At 43.6% G+C, this 19,565-nt stretch overlaps 1 protein-coding gene across 4 annotated transcripts in view; it reads right to left on the bottom strand.

The window, feature by feature from the left end:
* Window positions 1-19,565, bottom strand: part of RAB5A (RAB5A, member RAS oncogene family) — a 62,694-nt gene that overhangs the window by 8,164 nt on the left and 34,965 nt on the right. For all 4 annotated transcript variants that reach the window (XM_068236118.1, XM_068236117.1, XM_068236120.1 and 1 more), the window contains 3 exons: window positions 18,335-18,595; window positions 6,751-6,902; window positions 1,353-1,475 (listed from right to left, as the gene is read on the bottom strand). In XM_068236118.1, coding sequence (XP_068092219.1) covers window positions 1,353-1,475; window positions 6,751-6,902; window positions 18,335-18,500 — 441 coding nt within the window. In that variant the 5' untranslated portion in view covers window positions 18,501-18,595. The remainder of the gene's footprint in view (window positions 1-1,352; window positions 1,476-6,750; window positions 6,903-18,334; window positions 18,596-19,565) is intronic.

The following is a 19,565-nucleotide window of genomic DNA, read 5'->3' as shown; positions in this document are numbered from 1 at the left end:
ACAGCGTGCGATCAATGCACACCACTAGGTGGTCAGCGCATCCCCAGTAGTGCGTGACTTAGCCGACTTGGGGACTTAACTGATGCAGAAAGCAATGTGGGCTGAGTGGGGAGAACAATGCTCTTGACCATCACTTGGCTGAAGGCATCTGCCCAGTGGATTACTAGAGCCCAGCCAAGAGGGGTCAGGTCAGGAGCTGCGCACTCGCTAGATTCTCAGCACAGGTGGTCGTTATCGGCCGCTTAGGTCAAGTTTCATCCGGCGTGTACAGAGTTTAAAGTGTACCAGAGCTGAATGTAATAAAAAGATTTATACATACCTGGGGCTTCCTCCAGCCCCATCCGCTCAGATTGCTCCCACGGGAACTGGGTCCCCGCACTTCCGTCAGTCGGCTTCAGTCTACACAGAAGAAGAAGTGCGCCCTCTACGTATCTTTCCAGCATCTGCTGGAAAGATACGCTAAGGGGGCACTTTTCTTACGTCAGACTAGAGCCGACTGACGGAAGTGCAGGGACCCGGTTCCCGTAGCTGTGGACAGCGGTGTGAGAGCGATCCGAGCGGAAGGGGCTGGAGGAAGCCCCAGGTATGTATAAATCTTTTTATTACATTCAGCTTTGAGTCCCTTTAAGTCTGAGCTGCTAAGGTAGGAATGCAGTATAATTAGCAGCCTTACAAACAAATAATAATGCAGCAACCCACTGCAGGGTTCAAATAATAGGACTGACTTACACAGCGAAGTTGACTTGTATTTGAGTATATTTGGTAATGGTTAGTTCTCCAACACATTTGCCCATATTTATTTTTTTTCAACACAGAGGGAAGAGCAGATCTTCAAATTAGACAGCTTCAAATGCAGTCTGGAGATCTGTACAGACTGCACAACATGCTGACTTCATGCCAGACATTGAGGTCATGTAATGGCTGCTAAACGACTTCCATTCTGTGATCATCAATGCCAGTTAACATAGCCATTGTAGTAATACAGTCTACGGAACTAAAACATTATTTCATTCATTCTAATTATGACATCACATAATAATATAACAGCCACTATAAAAATCAAGAATCCATTGACTCGGCTTTGCCACAGTATATAAGCTGTAAAGAGTAATTATAAGGTTTTGAAATGAAACAAATGCTAGGTAAGGACTAGACAAGACTGACGGAAATAGCAATTATGCTCCATAATCATAGCTTTGTATTCCACACAGATGCATCCCATGACACAAATACTGCAATTATGCAACGATACAAAACGCATTCTATCGCACTGATGGCAGAGGAATTATTAGCCAAGTATGAAATAGAAAGCCTATTCAGAGTGTGAATTAAACAGGAAAAGGGAATCTTACCTGGAAGTCCACAGCTCGTTTTGAAGCCAGATCCGCTTTGTTACCAGACAAAGCTATCACAATATTGGGACTTGCTTGTCTCTGAAGCTCTTTCACCCAATTCTTCGCTCTTGCAAATGATTCCTGAAACATGTTGAATTCAGGAATCCAGGTTATGGTGTGCGATTGCTATGCAGTAAGGCTAAAATAATGCCATATGAATTCACACACAGGGAAAGGAACTGAACCAGAAGGAAAAGCTGGATTACTGAATAAAAAGCCAACAGCTGCCAATCAAATATCTGGCAGGTCTTGCAATTTAAGGTGCCCATACACTCGTCAGATTGGCAGCAGATAGATAAGAAATGCATCTGATGATCTATCTGATGCGTTTTTAGAACATTTTTACCAGGATAGAATTCCAATAGGATTTCAGTTTGAAATCTATTGAAATTCGATCTGATGGCATTTTTTTGCCTTCAGATTTCCATTAAGGCCAATGCAAACTGATAAGCAATCTCATCAGATCGACCTAAATTTTCCACCCAGCCAGTTCGATGGAAATCCATCGAAATCGATCGAAATCGGCCATCGATCGGTCGATTGGCCAACCGATTTGCAAACGATCAATCGATCGATCGGTCGGCCAGAAAATCGGCTGAGTGTATGGGCCCCTTTACTCAGCTTCTAACTGAATGATCAGCTAGTCAGGGTTGGATTACAGTGAAGGCCACAAAGGCCCGGGCCTCCGCTCCCCCCTTGCAATGTAATTACAAGCAGCACGTCTCTCACCTATACAATACAATATACAATAACATTTGTAAAGCGCTTTTCTCCCATAGGACTCAAAGCGCATATGATCACCTGATCAGAGGGAGCCTGTGGTGATCAGCTGCATCCCCTTCTCCCTCTACCCCTAGTGCTGGCTTGTGCTTATATCGTCATTACATGCAACCAGCACTAGGGGAGGAGAAGAACAGGAGATGCAGCTGAATGCCACCAAGGATGTGCTGCTTGTAATTCAATTGCGGGAGGGAGGAATGAAAAACAGAGGTGGGCAAACGACGGATACTGGGACAGGCGGACACATGGGGACAGGCAGACACATGAGGGACAAACATGGGGACAGGCAGACACATGAGGGACAAACATGGGGACAGGCAGACACATGGGGGACAAACACGGGGACACGCAGACACATGGGGGACAAACACAGGGACACGGGGACAGGCAGACACATGGGCGACAAACATGGGGACAGGCAGACACATGGGCGACAAACATGGGGACAGGCAGACACATGGGCGACAAACATGGGGACAGGCAGACACATGGGCGACAAACATGGGGACAGGCAGACACATGGGCGACAAACATGGGGACAGGCAGACACATGGGTGACAAACATGGGGACAGGCAGACACATGGGCGACAAACATGGGGACAGGAAGACAATATGGGGGACAAACATGGTGACAGGAAGACAATATGGGGGACAAACATGGGGACAGGAAGACAATATGGGGGACAAACATGGGGACAGGAAGACAATGGGGGACAAACATGGGGACAAGAAGACACATGGGGACAAACATGGGGAAACAGGGACAGGCAGACACATGGGGGACAAACATGGGGACACGGGGTAGGCAGACAAATGGGCGATAAACATTGGGACACGGGGACAGGCAGACACATGGGGACAAGCAAACACATGAAGGTCAAAAACGGGGTCATGTGGACAGAGGCGGACACATGGGGGAAAAAATGGGGGACTCAGGCAGTCCCCATGGAGGGACACAGGCAGACATGAAATAAAAGGGGTACAAAAGGAGGTACACAATAATATAGATGCACCAGGTTTAGTATATTTTTCCCGTTTTTTTGTCCACTAAACCTAGGTGCATCTTCTAGTCCACTCCAGACTTAAATTCCGTTATACGTGCGTTTTATATTCTGAAAACACTGCAATTATGGCAGCCTCCACATCCCTCTAACTTCATGAGTACTTTAAGACGGTATCAATATCCAAGCAAAGAATGTTGAGCTTTTACTCCCCTAAACCTGCAATAAATTACTGTTCTGGAAAATCAGCTAAAAAATAAGCCAAGTGTGACTGACAGCTGCTGTGTACACAGCCATGGCTAATGCTTGTATAAATTGGCAATGAACAGGAACAAGGTAAAACTAATACTGCTATAGGACAATGACGCTTATGGAAAGTTCTCTGTCATTAGGTGGCATTTAACAATTACGTCTATGTGGGAACATGTGAGTCAGACACAAGCGACATCCCTCAACCTGCTCTACAACCCCTTAGTGAACAATAGCTGACTGGGCTGCTGCACTGCTTAAACAAATCTGACCACTGGGATAGAATGTTGCTCATCTCCCTGATGATGACAAAACCTTGGACATCTTTCAAAGCACTTTATAGAGCGCAAAGCAGTCACCAAATTTCCCTCTAAAGAGCTAAAATCTAATCCCTACCACAGTCCTAATCTATTATCTTTACCACAGACTATAAACAATTTTAGTAGCAGCCACTTAAAAGGAACCCAAGGTGAGAGACATTTGGAGGCTACCATATTCATTTCATTTTAAACAGCAGCAGTCGCCTGGCAACCCTACTGATCTGATCTTAGTGGTGTTTTAATCACACACTAGAAAAGATCATGCTGCTAATGCAGTCAAATTTTTGTCAGAAAGATCTGAACAACCTGCTTATGCAGGGTCTGTGGCTTAAAGTATTATGCTGGGAATACACGTTACGTTTTTTGCATTTAATTCTGCGGTCTATTAGCCATTCGATTTTCTGCCAGATTCTCTTATCGTTCACTCGTTTTTCCTATCTTTTTTACATTCACTTCTATGAGAAATAGAGCGGAACATCGGACATGTCGGAATTTTATCATTGAAGGCATCTATCGGAACAATTCTTCGCAAAAAACAACGTGCATTCCCAGCATTAGAGACAGAGGTTTAGGAGGACAGCCAGGAAACGTGCATTGTTTAAAGGGAAATAGGTCATCTTCCATATGTCTCTAACTTCAGGCTCCCTTTTAGTATTTTAGGGATGGGGGGTGAACCCAGCGTCCAAAGGAAACTCATACAAACATGAGGAAGCTATACAAACTCCCTGTAGGTAGTGTCCTTGCTGAGATATAAACCTGGGTCCTCTTAGTGCTTCAATGCAGGACTCTGCCACCTACTATAACACCTTTGTGATGGTTACTAGCTGCATATGCGTGTCAGGTGCAGGACTTGAGTATTTTTGACCGCAGAAAGCTTAACAAAACTGTGTTCAGAGGACAAAGCATGGGCACAGATGTAACTGTACAGGGAACCAGAAAACTCCTGCTTTTAAAAAAAAAAAAATTTGGAACCCAACACTTTACTCCCCATTCACACAGATTGGGAATCAGATTTGGGTTATTTCTTCATGGACACCAAACGGCAAAAAATGTAAACAGGGTTATACAGCCTCTATGTCCAGGGTGGGCAAACTTTTTGACCCACGAGTCACAAGAGGTTCTTGAATTTGACAGAGGAGCCAGACCAAAAGCAAATGGGTGGAGTGCATCCAGTAATAGGTAGCCCCTCCCTGGTCTAAATAGCCAGATGTGCCCCTGCCCATGTCTGCTCTAAGTCCTCTAGGCTTCAGGAGTCGGGCTATAAATTCCTTTCACAACAGTGGTTTCAAATAAAAGTCTGCACAGTCTGCAAATAGTACAGAATGCCACCACAAGGCTTTTAAGCCAACCACCTAACACTGATCCTTAGCTTACTCTACTGGCTATCCACAGAATGAATATTTTTCAATATTGGCCTATTAACATTCAAATATTAACACCATTTGGGCCCTGGCTGCCCTTTGAACTCCTTGAACACTTTGAACTCCTTGCCAATTCCAACCAGAATATCTCAATCCCTTAAACTGAAAAGCCACCTGTTTAGTCTGACTTTTACAAACATTTGACTATTTCCTTTGTAACACAGTCTACTCAGCAACTACCGTATATATTGATCTGAGACAATTCTATGCGCTTTGAGTCCTATGGGAGAAAAGCACTTTACAAGTGCTATTGTATACTCCAGAGCTCAATAAAAGGTTCTCAGTCTCTGATCTCAGACACCGGAAATGCAATGAACAAGGCACTTTCCTCCACATTTTCAGAAGTTGCCCAGTCAAGATTGCCTTTTGAACATCTGTGAAGGAATTTACCTCACAATTCAGCATCATAGAAGTCTCTAAAGACCTAACATATTACCCATTTCAGAATACTCCCAAAAGACTTGGAAAAAAATACAAGAAATCCCTCAAGGTGGGTATACATCTATAAATGGCCACAACATTGGTTGCCCGCATACTGTACACATATTTTCAATTGATTGCAGCAAGAAATCCATTAAAAATCTGGTTATCCGTCACCTGCCTGGTTGCCTAGGCCTCCACCATCTGTGCTCCCCCTAGAAACAGAGCTCTCACCTGTCACATGTCCGCTGGTTTACTTTATGCCACGGGTTTCCTCCTCCGGGTGTCCTCTTCTCTTCCTGGTCATGTGACACAAGCTAAAGATCAAACACTAGAGGTCCGGCATGTACGCTGCCAGAAATTTGGAGTTTGAAGCTTGTGTCACATGACCGGGAAGCAGGAAGAGAAGAGAACAAAGGGAGGAGGAGACCCGCCACATGAAGTAAACCACCAGACACAGGAGTATGAGTGCCACCAAGATAGGTGAGTACTGCCAACAATTTGCGGCGCCAAATCGAACGCCATTTGCTATGCGCGATTAATCAAAATTCGATTTCAGACCGATATCAATCGAGCAATATTTGCGTTAGCAATTTCTAGCAGATTCAGTCACATTGATCGAATCTGCAGTGTATCAACCGGTAAAATAGTCTAGTGTATGGGCAGCTTTACTAAACATATAGTCAATGCTGCTTGGATCTTAATAACCCAATACTGGAAGATCACCTACGTCCCCACCATCAATCCCATCCTAAACCAAACTTCACCAACTCTAGCCACTGGCCTAGATTGCTAATTTTTCTCACTAACTCTGGCTTAGATACAGCCGAACCTGGAAGATGCTCACATCATAATCATGGAAAGGGCCTTCAGTCCCCAGGCAGATCACCCTACATTTCACTGCTATAGACAATGACCCACATCAACATAGATTTAGCTCCTACCAAATCACCAATACCAGCTGAACACCATAAAGCACATAACCATAGTAGGAAACCTACTCAACTATCTACCTCGGCACAATTTGCCAGTTTTGCTCATCCTTCCTTTCTGCTAAGAAGCAAGTTGTACTAAAGCTCTAATCATTTGGGCCAGGTATTTACAAACAAAAAACAGTTTGAAGGAAGAAAAAAAAAAAAAAAAAAAAAAAAGAATAAAAAGTACCTCATTTGTGATGTCATATACAACTATTGCAGCTTGTGCACCTCTGTAGTACATTGGAGCTAGGCTGTGATACCGTTCTTGACCAGCTGTGTCCCAGATCTCAAACTTTACTGTTGTGTCATCAAGGCAAACGGTCTGAGTAAGAAATGCCGCTATCCAATAGAAAAAGCAAAATAAAATTATTTTTTTAAAAAATTAAAAAAAAAAAAAGGAGGTTATTGCTATTACCAAACCTATATTGTAAAAGGTACAAAATAAAAAAAAAACATATATACAAAACACAAACATTATTCAACCAGAACCATAAACATGTTCAGATGTTAATAATAGGTACAGCAGATAAAGCAAAAGAAAACAATCAAAGGTGAATCTAGCAGTGCACTGCTCTACCGTGATCCATTTAGAAGCTGTGCAAACAGGAATCCAGTAAAGACAGAAGGTAAGATGACAAATTAAAGTAACCATGTAAGCAGTTTGTACCCACCTCTTTATGATGGCCTACCCACCTCCTACCACACAGTAACTCTCTAAGGAATATTTAACAGCCCCCCCTAGTGTTTCCACCCCTCCCTTTAGATTGTAAGCCTCTGGCAGGGTCCTCCACTCCCTAGTGTAATCTACAGGATCATGTGCTCCTGTCCTATGACAGCCTGTACTTGTATTACTGGGCCTACCTAACCAGCCCATATTGCATGATCATGTATTTTGTACAAATTGTATGTATAACTTTGTTCTATGTGTATAACCCTATGTATGTCATCCTTGTATCATTGTATATATTTATTGTCCAGCGCTGCGTAATATGTTGGCGCTTTATAAATACAATAAATAATAATAATAATAATAATAATAATCTCCATCTGGCCACTGCAGAGGTTTCTAAAAATAATGTCAGTAATTTAATAGTTTTTTCACTGTTCAAGACGATATTGGCACAGCCATCTCTAGAGTAGGAAATGTGGAAAAATACCCCATGGCACCCCGACCTGAGCCCTGATCATGCCACGATTGCCCATATGCACACAGATAAAACCAGTAGCAGCTAGCGTCTCTATGGCAACGTGCTGCCGCTTTCTGCTCTTGCCCACCTTGTAAGGCTAGAAGATGAGATCTTAGCATTCAGGCTTCTTTTACACTACAAATTGCAATACGATTCTGATTTTCACTGGATGCTAACAATACAAAAAGAAAAACAGAAAAAAACGCAGCTTGCAGGACTTTAAAGAACTTTCGAGGTGAAAAACAGAAATTAAGATCAATACCTGTGTGTATTGTTTTATGCAGGACGCCACTCGCGCCCTCCCTTCCACGCAGTTTCTGTAACTGTATTCAGCCCCAGGTCTCATCCCAACCCCAAACCAGGGGTTGTGCTAGTTTTCTCCGCATAAGATGGCTGCCAGGATTGCCGCGGCTGTGCAGTCCGCATAGACGCGAGTGCAGAAGTGCAGCTTTAGTGCCTCCTCCAGCCGTGTGACATCTCACAGACGTGGGAGCGAGTACGCGGCTGGAGGAGGCACTAAAGCTGCACATCTGCACTCACGTCTATGCGGACTGCACAGCCGCGGCAATCCTGGCAGCCATTTTATGCGGGGAAAGCCAGCATGACCCCGTGGTTTGGGGTCAGGATGCGACTTGGGTCTGAATACAGTTACAGGAACTGCGCAGAATGGAAGGGAGGGCGCAGATAGCGTCCTCCATAGAACAACAATACACACAGGTATTGATCTTTATTTCCATTTTTTACCTCGTAAGTCCTTTAAATGCATCAAAAATCAGACTCGTATGTAAAACTGCATCAGTATTTAGGGTGGAGAACATATTTTAATTTAACGGACACCCATGGTGAAAATAAAACTAATGAAATAGATACAATTGCATCTATCTTCTTTCTCCTAAAATTGACTTTTTAAGATATTACAGTCTTATTTTATTTTTAAAACTACTTTTTAAGCTTTTACTGTTTTATTGTTTTTGCTCAATGACACAGTCACTGAAGTATGCCAGAGCTAAAAGTTATGAACTATTAACCTTTTTATCTCTTCTCTCAGAAGCCATTTTCTGCTAGGAAAGTGTTTTATAGTTAGAATTTCTTATCAGCGAGGGTCACACTGTATTCTGACTCAGTCAGGAACGGTCAATTACATGTGTTATTATTGAAGTAAATTGTATTTTAAGCAGAAACTATTGCCCATTATCATAGTTACCATCTCCAGTGTTCTCCCCAGGCTCTTTTAGCTGGGTGCTCCACCCGGCTAGTTTTGATGACCACCCGGCTGTCATCGGCTCACCTCCTCCTATGCTGTAAGCAGAGTTGCTCACAGAAGCACAGGCCCTGCATTCTCTCATCTCGCCCCACCCGGCTACTTTTTCATGCCACCCGGCTGGAAAATTTTTTGGGAGAGAACACTGCATCTCCTCCGTCGTTCCGACAGATGCCGCCATCATGGACTGCCGTACGGCCCAACTGACCACAGACTTCTTGTTTACGCTTGCTGCGGGAGTGCTCAACTGTTTGAACAGGACTCGGGGCCTCCTTGCTTTCACCACAACGGCAATCCTATGGCTGTAGTGTGCACCATTGCACAGGGCACCGTGCTACGATCCGGCGGGAGGGCAGAGGGGGCGGCAGGAGCGCACCACAGCATTTGACGCAGGGCTACGTCGACACGTTTCGCCCCGCCCAGGGACTTTCTCAGGACGTATACGAATATTTACAGCTGAGACAATAGTAGGTCATTTGCCCCTTTAGGGATAACCCATGTGCATATAAATATGTGTAACATTTATTGCCTAATAATAGGTTATTGCAACCTTTTTTAAATAAATACAATTTACTTCAATAATAAATAACAGGTGGGTTGAACAGCATATACTGGTAGTGTGTTTTTCTTGGTTGGTTTTTTGACCAGTGCTTGTGCCCACCTGGGTTGCATATGCTTGCATGTACATTAAGGTTTAGTTTTTTGACTATCAATTACATACCTGATGTTTAACTCTTTCAGGCAGAGTAAGAAAAAAAAAAGGAACACATCATAGTTACTCTTGTGCTAGGTACTGTACATACACATTTCCAATATACACTGTGCTGGTAGTTTCTCAAGGTGGTGCGCGTTTATAATAGACAAAAGATTCTATACCACAATTATGCCATAAGCACGCTATAACTTTAAAAGAAAGGCTTTGCACATCAATCACACAGTCCTCTGCTCTAACATCAACACCAGCGATGTAGGCACTAAAAGTCCTTGGCGGGCCTACCAATGAGGAAGTGTGTGAGCGAGGTGGACGGACGCCGAGGCGCTGCCGGTATGAGACATTGAAGTTGACAACTAGCCCAGCCTGGTGGCCACCTTATGGGGGAGAGCCCATTAAAAAAACTCTGTGCCTGTATGTAAAGTTATGGACATGTAAGTGTGCATTTTTAATATTTTATTAAATCATTGATGGTTTTACACTATGGGAGCCTTGTGCTTTTATTCTGAGGTGTATGCTTTGTGAAGACTTTGCAAGACATAGCAAGCCGTGGATTGTTAGAGGCTGTGGATCACCTGAGAGTATCCCACAAGCGCAATTAGACCCATCTGGCAGGGATTTAAGGATAAGGGTGAGTGCCCAGCCTTAAGGGTATTGGTGGAGGTGTACACACTAAAGCTTTCGCAGCTAAGGTTGCCCACATCTATAGCTTAAAGACACTCGAGGACTTTTAGTGCCTACATCACTGGTGTTGATGTTAGAGCAGAGGACTGTGTGATTGATGTGCAAAGCCTTTCTTTTAAAGTTGTAGTGCGCTTATGTCATAATTACTGTACATACACATGTCTATCTCATCATGTCACCTTGGGTATCCTTTAAAACTTCCCCACTTAGCCCTCTTTAAAGTTTTATTGCAGCTTCAAAATTAATATAATTGGGTGGGTACCAGCGCTCCTATAATGTATCCATAAAATACGGTATACAATACCTGCCCCCTCCAGCTATGCAGGCGTGCCCTGAGGCCAGGCACCTGTCTCTTCTAGTTGCTCTGCCTATACAGGAAGTATGGCATGACTTAAAGTTAAACTAAACTCTGAATTAACTCACTGCTCCAAAAATATAGATTCGCCACAGCACGATAACCTTTATAGACACCCTAGCTCCCCCCCCCCCAAAAAAAGTCTTCATTACAATTTATGGAAAACCTAAAAGATCTAAAGTTTACAACTTGGTTTCACTTTGCAGGGAGCACTGAAAGGGATAAGCCATAGTGTTTACTTTATGAGGGGAGTGTCACAGTGTGTTCCCAAAGTCGATCCACAGTTGCTGATGAGAACTAATTAGACACTTTGATATGGGTAAACAAACAGAACACTGAGCTGTGATTTTCTTCAGCGACTATATGTGGAATAAAGACTTTTCATTGTGCATTGTGCAAAAGTTCCATTCTGCTTTAATACATCACGCTCTAAGCTTCAAATGTAGGCACAACTATGTGCATAGATCAGGCCCTTAGCAGGGGCTTTTCTGATGTTAGCTCCTCCTACAGAGTGCCACCCAAAAATACATGTACACAGGAAGGATGATGGACTCTGTACATCAAAGGCAGAAAAGGTGTTGTATGTTGTATAGTATCTTCAATGGATACATTATAGGGAAAGGGAGTATAGTGCTCAGTTATTTTCCACAGGCTGAAAAATGATAATGAATGATAGAGATTGAACATTAACAGATTTTAAGGTAGCCACACATCTAGAGATTAAAGGCAGATTTAATCAAGAGACAAATCTCTCTAATCAGAGAGAGATCTGTTGGCTGCTTATACACCACAAGCAGATTCCCGATCAATTTCATGCTGAAATCTATCTGGAATCGGCCTTGTGACACGGCATCCGCCGCCTCGCCGCTGTCCCCCCCCATGTGTAGAGTTGCTAGCAAACAGCTCGTCAGCGAATCTCTATGGGTATTTTGGCCGTGTACTACTTCAGGGTCACAATGTCCCGGAGTAGTACGCTTGCCCGTGTCTGCGCACGTCCTTTAGTACGCATGCCCTGGCCCGGCGGTGCGCGTCCCTGGTTGCAACGACGTGCACCGCCGGGCCAGGGCATGCGTACTAAAGGACACGTGCAGATGTACTACACAGGGACATTGCAACCCGGAAGTAGTACAGGGCCCGCTGTTCGCGGTGAGCAGCTCGCGAGCTGTTCGCCTACATCTCTACTTATGTCCATTGTGCCCCCCCCCCTCGGTGCCCAGTGCAGTATACATTACCTGTCCGTGTCCGCTGCTGGCTCCATCCATACACGCTCCCCACGTGGTTGCCGGAGTAACATGGGCGTGTGTGACATCACGTATACGTCGGCAACCACGTGGGTTGCATGTACGAACGGAGGACAGAGCCCGGAGCCAGCAGTGGACAAGGACAGGTAATGTATACTGCACTGGGCAAGGGGGGCAGGAGAGGTTTGGGGTGGGATCACATTGGACCCTAGGGGGTTTCATTGCTTGTCCCGATATCGCTCGCCCTTACCACCATGCATCCAATCGACCACGACAGCCAGACATCTTGCAGGATGACCAATGGACATGCTCAGCTCGATATTGGTCACATAGTCTATCGGGCAGGCACTTGGCAGCACAGATTTTTATCCGATTATATCATAATTATCAAATCGGACGGTCGGCATACGGGCACCTTTACACTAAGTACAGTGAAAGCAATTCTGTTCTGTTTTTAATTGTATTGCTGTGCGTGTATACATGGGTGTGGGGAGGACAAGTGGCACAAAAAAAACCAAAGTATGCATTTCATTTTAGACAAAGGCTTTCAGCGGGTTTCTCTTATTTTATTCTCTTTCACTTTCTACAACACTGAGATGTACGAGGCTTATGTCAAGAGATATAAAACAGGCAATTTTCTATGACAGATTCCCATGAACTAGGTTTCATTAAAGTATCAGCTGCAATAGAGCAGACCAAAGGCAACAGTGGCAATTACTACTCTCAGATACATATTATCCACAGGATTCTGAGCCCAGATTTTTAAATACTACGTAATTAATCGGTCATGCAGAACAGTTTTACAGTTACTGTGGAGACAGAGATAGTATGTTAATGGAAATGTACAGGCATAAGGTGAGTATGTATATTTATAAACACACAAATCAAAAGCCTGAGTTCACCTCTGAGAGCTGTCAGAATTCATTATTCAACCAGTATGTGCAGTTTCCAAACTATATGCACATCTGCTCTGCTCCTTACATCCAAGATAAATGGTTTATATTTGTGGAAGCTGAGGTGAAAGCATATTTTATATTCCTGAAACAGTGGTCACATGATTTGTGGACAGCTTTCCACATTATGAGACACATGAGATGGACTGAAGATCCACTCCCAGACTTCTGCATTATGCTAATTCCCTCTCTCAGCTTCCACCCTGAAACACAGGTAAAAGGTCAGGTGGTGCACATTAAAGGTGGCCAAACACTTAGCAATTATTCCTGTCTATATGCGGTAGATTTGATCACTCTGAGGGAATGTGCTAGAGTTGATACCGCCGGTGGCCTGTTCGATTGAATTCCGTTAAAAATCTATAGAATCAGTCATTTGGCATCGGGCTGGGAGTGGCGGCAGATTGACGGCTCATAGCGTTGCACTGCATTAAACAGCGCAACACTGTGATTCAATGGATTTTTAATAAATTTCATACCGAAATTGGAGGGACGACAGAGCGGTGCGTGTGTGAAGTGTAGCGGGACAGGGAAATACAGGCACATCGCTTCCATAAGCGCAACCTGAGCAATTGTCAAGGGCCCCCAAGTCCTCTGACAGGGGACACTAAACACACTCTACACCAGGGCTGGGCAATCTTTACGCCGCCCGGGCTGCATTCTTTACATTTCAACCCCCCCCCCCCCCCTTGCAGAGTTGCAAGTGGGCAGTGGGGGGATTTGAAACCCACCTTCAATCACCACTTCCCGTGTCGCCATGGCAACAGGACGTCACATGGTGTGACGTCAGGACGTGCCAGCTAGCGTGCAATACGCTGGCACGTCACACAGTCACCTCATGTGACGTCCTGTAACCATGGAGACGCGACACAGGAATCAGTGATTGAAGGGGAGTTTCAACCCCCCCTGCTCGCTCGCAACTTGGAGCGGAGGTGGTGGATCCCGGTGTAACAGCGCACACAGCAGAGAGTGTGAGAAAGATTGTCGGCTGTACCACTTTTCAGCGCTGCTCTCCTTAGAGAATGCTGCCTGAATGACATGATTCAGGTGTGCAGCATTGTCGGCTAGTTCAAATAGGAGGAGAGTGAGGAGGAGCGCAAATAACAGCCGGGCGCTCACCATAATTAGCTGGGCGAAGCGCTCGCCTAGTAAGGCTTTGGGAGAATACTGACAATCAGAGAAACTAACTAGGTACCAGCTTCACTGTTACAGAAAATTGGCTACTTGACTGACATTTGTCCAGTCCTGTTTTATGTGCATATAAAACTAAACCACTGCATAGTTTAACACAATTTGTCACACAGAAGTGTCAATGTTTGCTGCCTATCAATGGGTTCTATAGTAAATGTGTTGAAAGTTGTTAACTAAGGCTCCTGCACCTTGCAGCTGATTAATTATGCAGCAAGTTACAAGTACATAGACAGCCTATACCCCAAACATAGCACTCCAACCATGGTTGAAAAAAAAAAAGTGCAATTTGAGTTTTCTGTCAGTTTTGCAGTCTTGGTTGGCTGCAAAACTAAAATGGTAATTTTTTCAAATAAAATTAAAGTAATCAAAGACTTTTGAGCGCCAGACTATGATCATGGCCAACTAAGGAGCAGTAACAGAACTGGAAAACCGGTTCGACATAGGATCCCGCTAGCTCTATAGGCATCTCCAGCATGTTCCCACTCAGTCAAGGCAGCAGCTCATGCTAGCGGTGACCGTTTAAAAAAAAAAAGTTTTATTCAGTTTCCCTTTGTTTTATCTGACTTTTTAGTTTCTAAGGCAATGCGGTTTCTAATAAAAACAAGGTCAGCTTGATATTCTCAATTTTAGAAGCCGATCGCAGTAGGTTTGCCTAGCCCTGCTTTGTGTGAAAAGTGCTTTGTTAAAGCTCTCTAACAGCTTTTAAACATCTCAGCTTTTCATTCATTTGATCTTCAGCTCTTTCACTAGCTACTCTTTTATAGTCATAAACAGCTGGAAAATAAAGTTGCCACATTTTCAATATCCTAAAAGTGGTGGTAGAAACAATACTTTAGTTGTGCACACACATTAGAATGTTTATGGATGGATAAAGCACAATTCAACCATCACCACCATAGATCACATTATGTTAGCTACATATGGACCTGATCTAGCAATAAAACAAAACAAACATTCAGTTAGTGATCCATTCTACCACCTTGTCCAGTCAGATTTCAGCATTTTGAATTGAGTGAACTGCTGGCATTGTATTGCTACATGAAGTCAAACCCTATGCTACTATCAATCCCTGCCACTCCTACCCTTGCTCACCCAGTTTTACCAAATGCCTAACAGCCTTTCATTTTATAAACCAAGGAAAAATCATTTAAAAGATTATTATTTAGTATTTTTATAGCAGTGACTTCTTCCACAGCACTTTTTACAGAGTACAGATAGTCCCCGGTTAACGAACGAGATAGGGACTGTAGGTTTGTTCTTAATCTGAATCTGTTCTTAAGTCGGAACATTGTGCCATCTCTGTCCCCTGTACCTCCTCTATGCCCCCTTGTGTCTCCAGTGTCCCCCTCTGTGTCACCTCTGCCATTTGTACCTGTTTATACAAGTTTAAAAGCCATTTTTTGTTTGATTTGTTTTTTATATCAATTTGAAAAAAAAAGTCCAATTTGGAAAAAAAAAATTTGACTTGTTCCCATGGAAGCACAGAATCCATGCCGTTCATATCAGCGGGTTGTTCGTAAGTCAGGCGTTCGTAAGTCGGGGACAATCTAGTGCCTAGAGAGCAGATATGACCTGAGCTCAACCACAATTACGGATTATATACTCGCATATAAGCCGACCCGCGTAGAAGCTGCCGAGGTACCCACTTTACCCTCAGAAACCAGGAAAAAGTGATTGACTCGCATATAAGCCCCCTTCCCAGTATAGCCCACTCCACAGTAGCCAGATGTGCCCCCAGTACAAGACAGCCCCCTCCCCATTGCCAGATGTGCCCCAAGGATGATACAGCTGTGTCTCAAGACGCCACTAGATGGGGTCATAGATATGAGACTGCCACACAGGAAGAATCCCCAATCATTGCACCTCTGACACATTGCTTACACGCTCCGCTCCACAAGAAGTCTTGAGCAGCGCACTCTGCACACCATGTTGCAGGGGATGGGTGCACAGACACGGCAAGAATCCAGCTGGCAAGAGCAGGATCACTAGTGCACGATCCTTACGCTCTTCTGCCAGTAACAAAACCTGCTTCATTATCCGTTCTGCTCCACTGACTCGCATATATGCCGAGGGGGTAACTTTTCATCTCATGTTTTGTGCTGAAAAATTAGGCTTATATGTGAGTATATACAGTAATTCCTTTAATTATGCAGTGTACATTATGCAGATGAGCATTATGTTTTGGGCAGGAGCCTTTTCTCAAGTGCCTCACTTGAGAAAGGTCTCCCACCCAAAACGTCATGCTTGTCTACATTCTGTAAACTGCATAATAAAAGGAATTAATCTGTAATTGTGGTTGAGCTCAGGTCAAATAGTCTATTTTTGGGTACCCAGCAGGAAAGCTCATTTGATTGGATGAACAGCAATCTCTCGAACTGCTAAGTTTCAGATAGGTTTCAGTAAACTATGCCCACACTATTCAGCCAATCACATCGCTTCGTGCTGTAGAGTGCTGTGACTGGAGAACTGTTCCCTATGAATTTTCCTGCTGGGTCCCCTAAACTAGACTAGCACCTAATTTTCTGCTCCGAGTCGTCTTCTACCCTTGCACTTCTGATTTTTTGCATCATCTTCTCCATTACGATGCTCATGACCGCTGTGCTGTTAATGGCGGAGAGCAGGAAGTAGCAGATTTGAGGTGTACTGGATGAAAACTAAACACATCACAGTAAAAGAAGTAGGCCAAACGGAAAGCAGGTAGAAGGCAGAGAGAGTTGTTCAGACTATAGATAACGCTCGGTGGAAAAGCTAAAAATGCATACTTCCCTGATCTTTTCAAAAGGAACGAGAAAAAATTGGTGTCAAGCAGGACAAAACACTTGTACAGCAGTTTGAAAGTCATTTTAGAACACACTAGACTGAAAACTATTTCTACTGATAACAAGAGACTACTGGACTTCAGCCTGGTAACATAGAAAACACAATTTTCCTAATTCATAGACCAGAGATGCACTATAAAGCATAGGTACACATTTCCTTATCCACCACCTGTACATGTTACACACAGTTCTGCAGAAATTAAATGATGCCCAAGTACCTTTTGTGGACCCCAAAATACTTGTCTGTTTCTTCAACTCCTTCAGATCAGATGATTATGTGTGTCTTTAATTATCTACCTCCTTGTTGTGGACTGCATCCATTTATGAGGCCTTTTAGGGTGCGTAAGAGGTGGTAATACTAGCTCAAGCTGGTCCCTTCACTTAAAGGATACCCGAGCTGAAGAAGTCTTAAAGTGGAGGCTACTGTAATATGTGGGCTTGAGTGCTGAGGCTTACCACCACTCCTGATCACTCCCATGCCACTCCCTTCTGCTGCAAAAGGCCCTCTTAGTAGCTGCGACTTGGCCAATTCACTGACCTTTAACTTGGACATAGCTGGCTGCGCATGTAAAGTATGTTCGCTCCACTTCCCTTGTACCGCAGTGTAGACAAGGGCATGCACCGGGAATGCAGAAGCTAGGGAGGCACGGTCACAAATGACTCGGATTGGAAATACTGCGCATGCACAGTCTAGAACGTCAGGGTTTAAGGTCAGCAACTTGGGCAAGTCACGGCCGCTAATGGGGGCCTTTTGCAGCAGACCGGTACGGCACAGGAGTGATCAGCAGGGCTGTGGAGTCGGTACAAAAATCTTCCGACTTCTCAGTTTATGAAACCACCGACCCCAACTCTGACTCCCCAAAATGGCCCCGACTCCTCAACTCCGACTCCACAGCCCTGGTGATCAGGAGGCGTGGTAAGCCTCGGCACTCACACCAACATATTGCAGTAGACTCCATATAAACAGATTTCTTTAGCTCGAGTATACTTTAAGCTACAATGTAGAGTGGATGGGAACAGATAATGTAGAACTCCTAATCTCAACTATCGAAGCTGTAATGTTCTGTAAAGAACAAAGAACAGGAGATAACAATTGTGGAATCTAATTTAAAAACACATCTAACAGCAGGCTTTATAAAAGGTTTAATAATCTGATTTCAGCCTGTCTAAAGTCAAAGCTCCACAGTGTCGTTGCTGTGATTGGAAAAGCACTTTAGGATATCCACAAAAACATGAAGCATTGATGGGGAAAGACAAGGTAGACACTGCATCAGGAAACACTTTCCTTTATATAAGTCAGGATAAAGAACATTCCATCTTTACACATGATATAATTACCCCAAACATAACAAAATCAAAAGTAGTTCTAACCTCCAATTGTGCTTTCCTGGAATTCGTGAAACTGTCCTTTTACGAAGCGCAACACTAGGCTGGATTTGCCAACTGCAGATTCTCCTAGAAGGACAAGCTTGAACTGACAGATTTTATTTCCAGCGTTTGGTCCATTGGGCCTGGTGGCTCCTCCTCGATTAGCCATATTTAATTTCAGACAGACAAGTCTACTAAATCTGTCTGTATAGAACAGTCCGAAAAGAGAAGTTTAGGGAGCTCACAAGGTGTCCTTCTGGAAATCTGTTAACAAAAAAGAGAAAATATTTTAAGTATAATAGGATAAAAATTCTTAGAAAAGTGTTGATGTAATACCAAATTACAAACATAGATTATGTTTTTAAATCTCTCGACTGCCACTTAGCGGGAAGACATCCCATCTTGGTGCAGATAAGAGCTTGTTACTGATTTCCCACACCTGGACTAATCCACTGACTAGCAGCAAACCTGGGCACTCCCCTTATGGTAAATTAAATAACTGTTTTACCTGCACATGTTTTACATGCTTACATGTAAACAACCTGAAATATGGCTTGGCATTAATCCCTGTAATTAACATATCTGAAGTGGAATGATCTACTTTTTGTCAGCAACAGTGGAGTTTCACATTAATATGGATCAAAGCTTTTATTTGCAGCAGATTTCTTGAAGTCAATCTTAAGCTAAGTACCCACGGCCAGATGGATTGGGGATCACCGCCAACTAATGATCTTTCCCCAATTCATCTTGGACTTAGAAGGGAAATACACCTCACTCCTCTGCAGAAGCTGCTGAAATAAGGTTTATGCTGCGTTTACATGGGTTTACAAAGCAAGCTAGATATGACAGTGCAGTTTCTAAGAGAGAAAAAAAAATAAGAGGAAATAACATAAGGATTGACTTCAGTCAGAGGCAGTAAAGATGGAATAATGCCTGGAACAGTTCTCTTTATTTACTATATACAATTCACTGAAATCAAACCGTGGACAGTACAATACATATGTTATGCAAGTAGAGCAAGTAATTATCTACTTTTATACACTTTTTTTTCCTGGGATAGTATGGCTGTCCCTGCTGCTTTAAGGAGGTGGCTACTGTTAAGGTAAAACGCATATTCTGAAACATTTCTATTTGGTTGACATGAGACTGATATCAGTAATGGGTAGACTGATATTTCTTGGAGCCACAGAAAGTGACAGTCTTATCCAGCAGCCAAGGAGTTACACTGACTGGT

The sequence above is a fragment of the Hyperolius riggenbachi genome, chromosome 5 (genome assembly GCF_040937935.1).
Source record: "Hyperolius riggenbachi isolate aHypRig1 chromosome 5, aHypRig1.pri, whole genome shotgun sequence".
Taxonomy (NCBI): domain Eukaryota; kingdom Metazoa; phylum Chordata; class Amphibia; order Anura; family Hyperoliidae; genus Hyperolius; species Hyperolius riggenbachi.
This window is presented reverse-complemented; position numbering and strand designations above follow the sequence as displayed.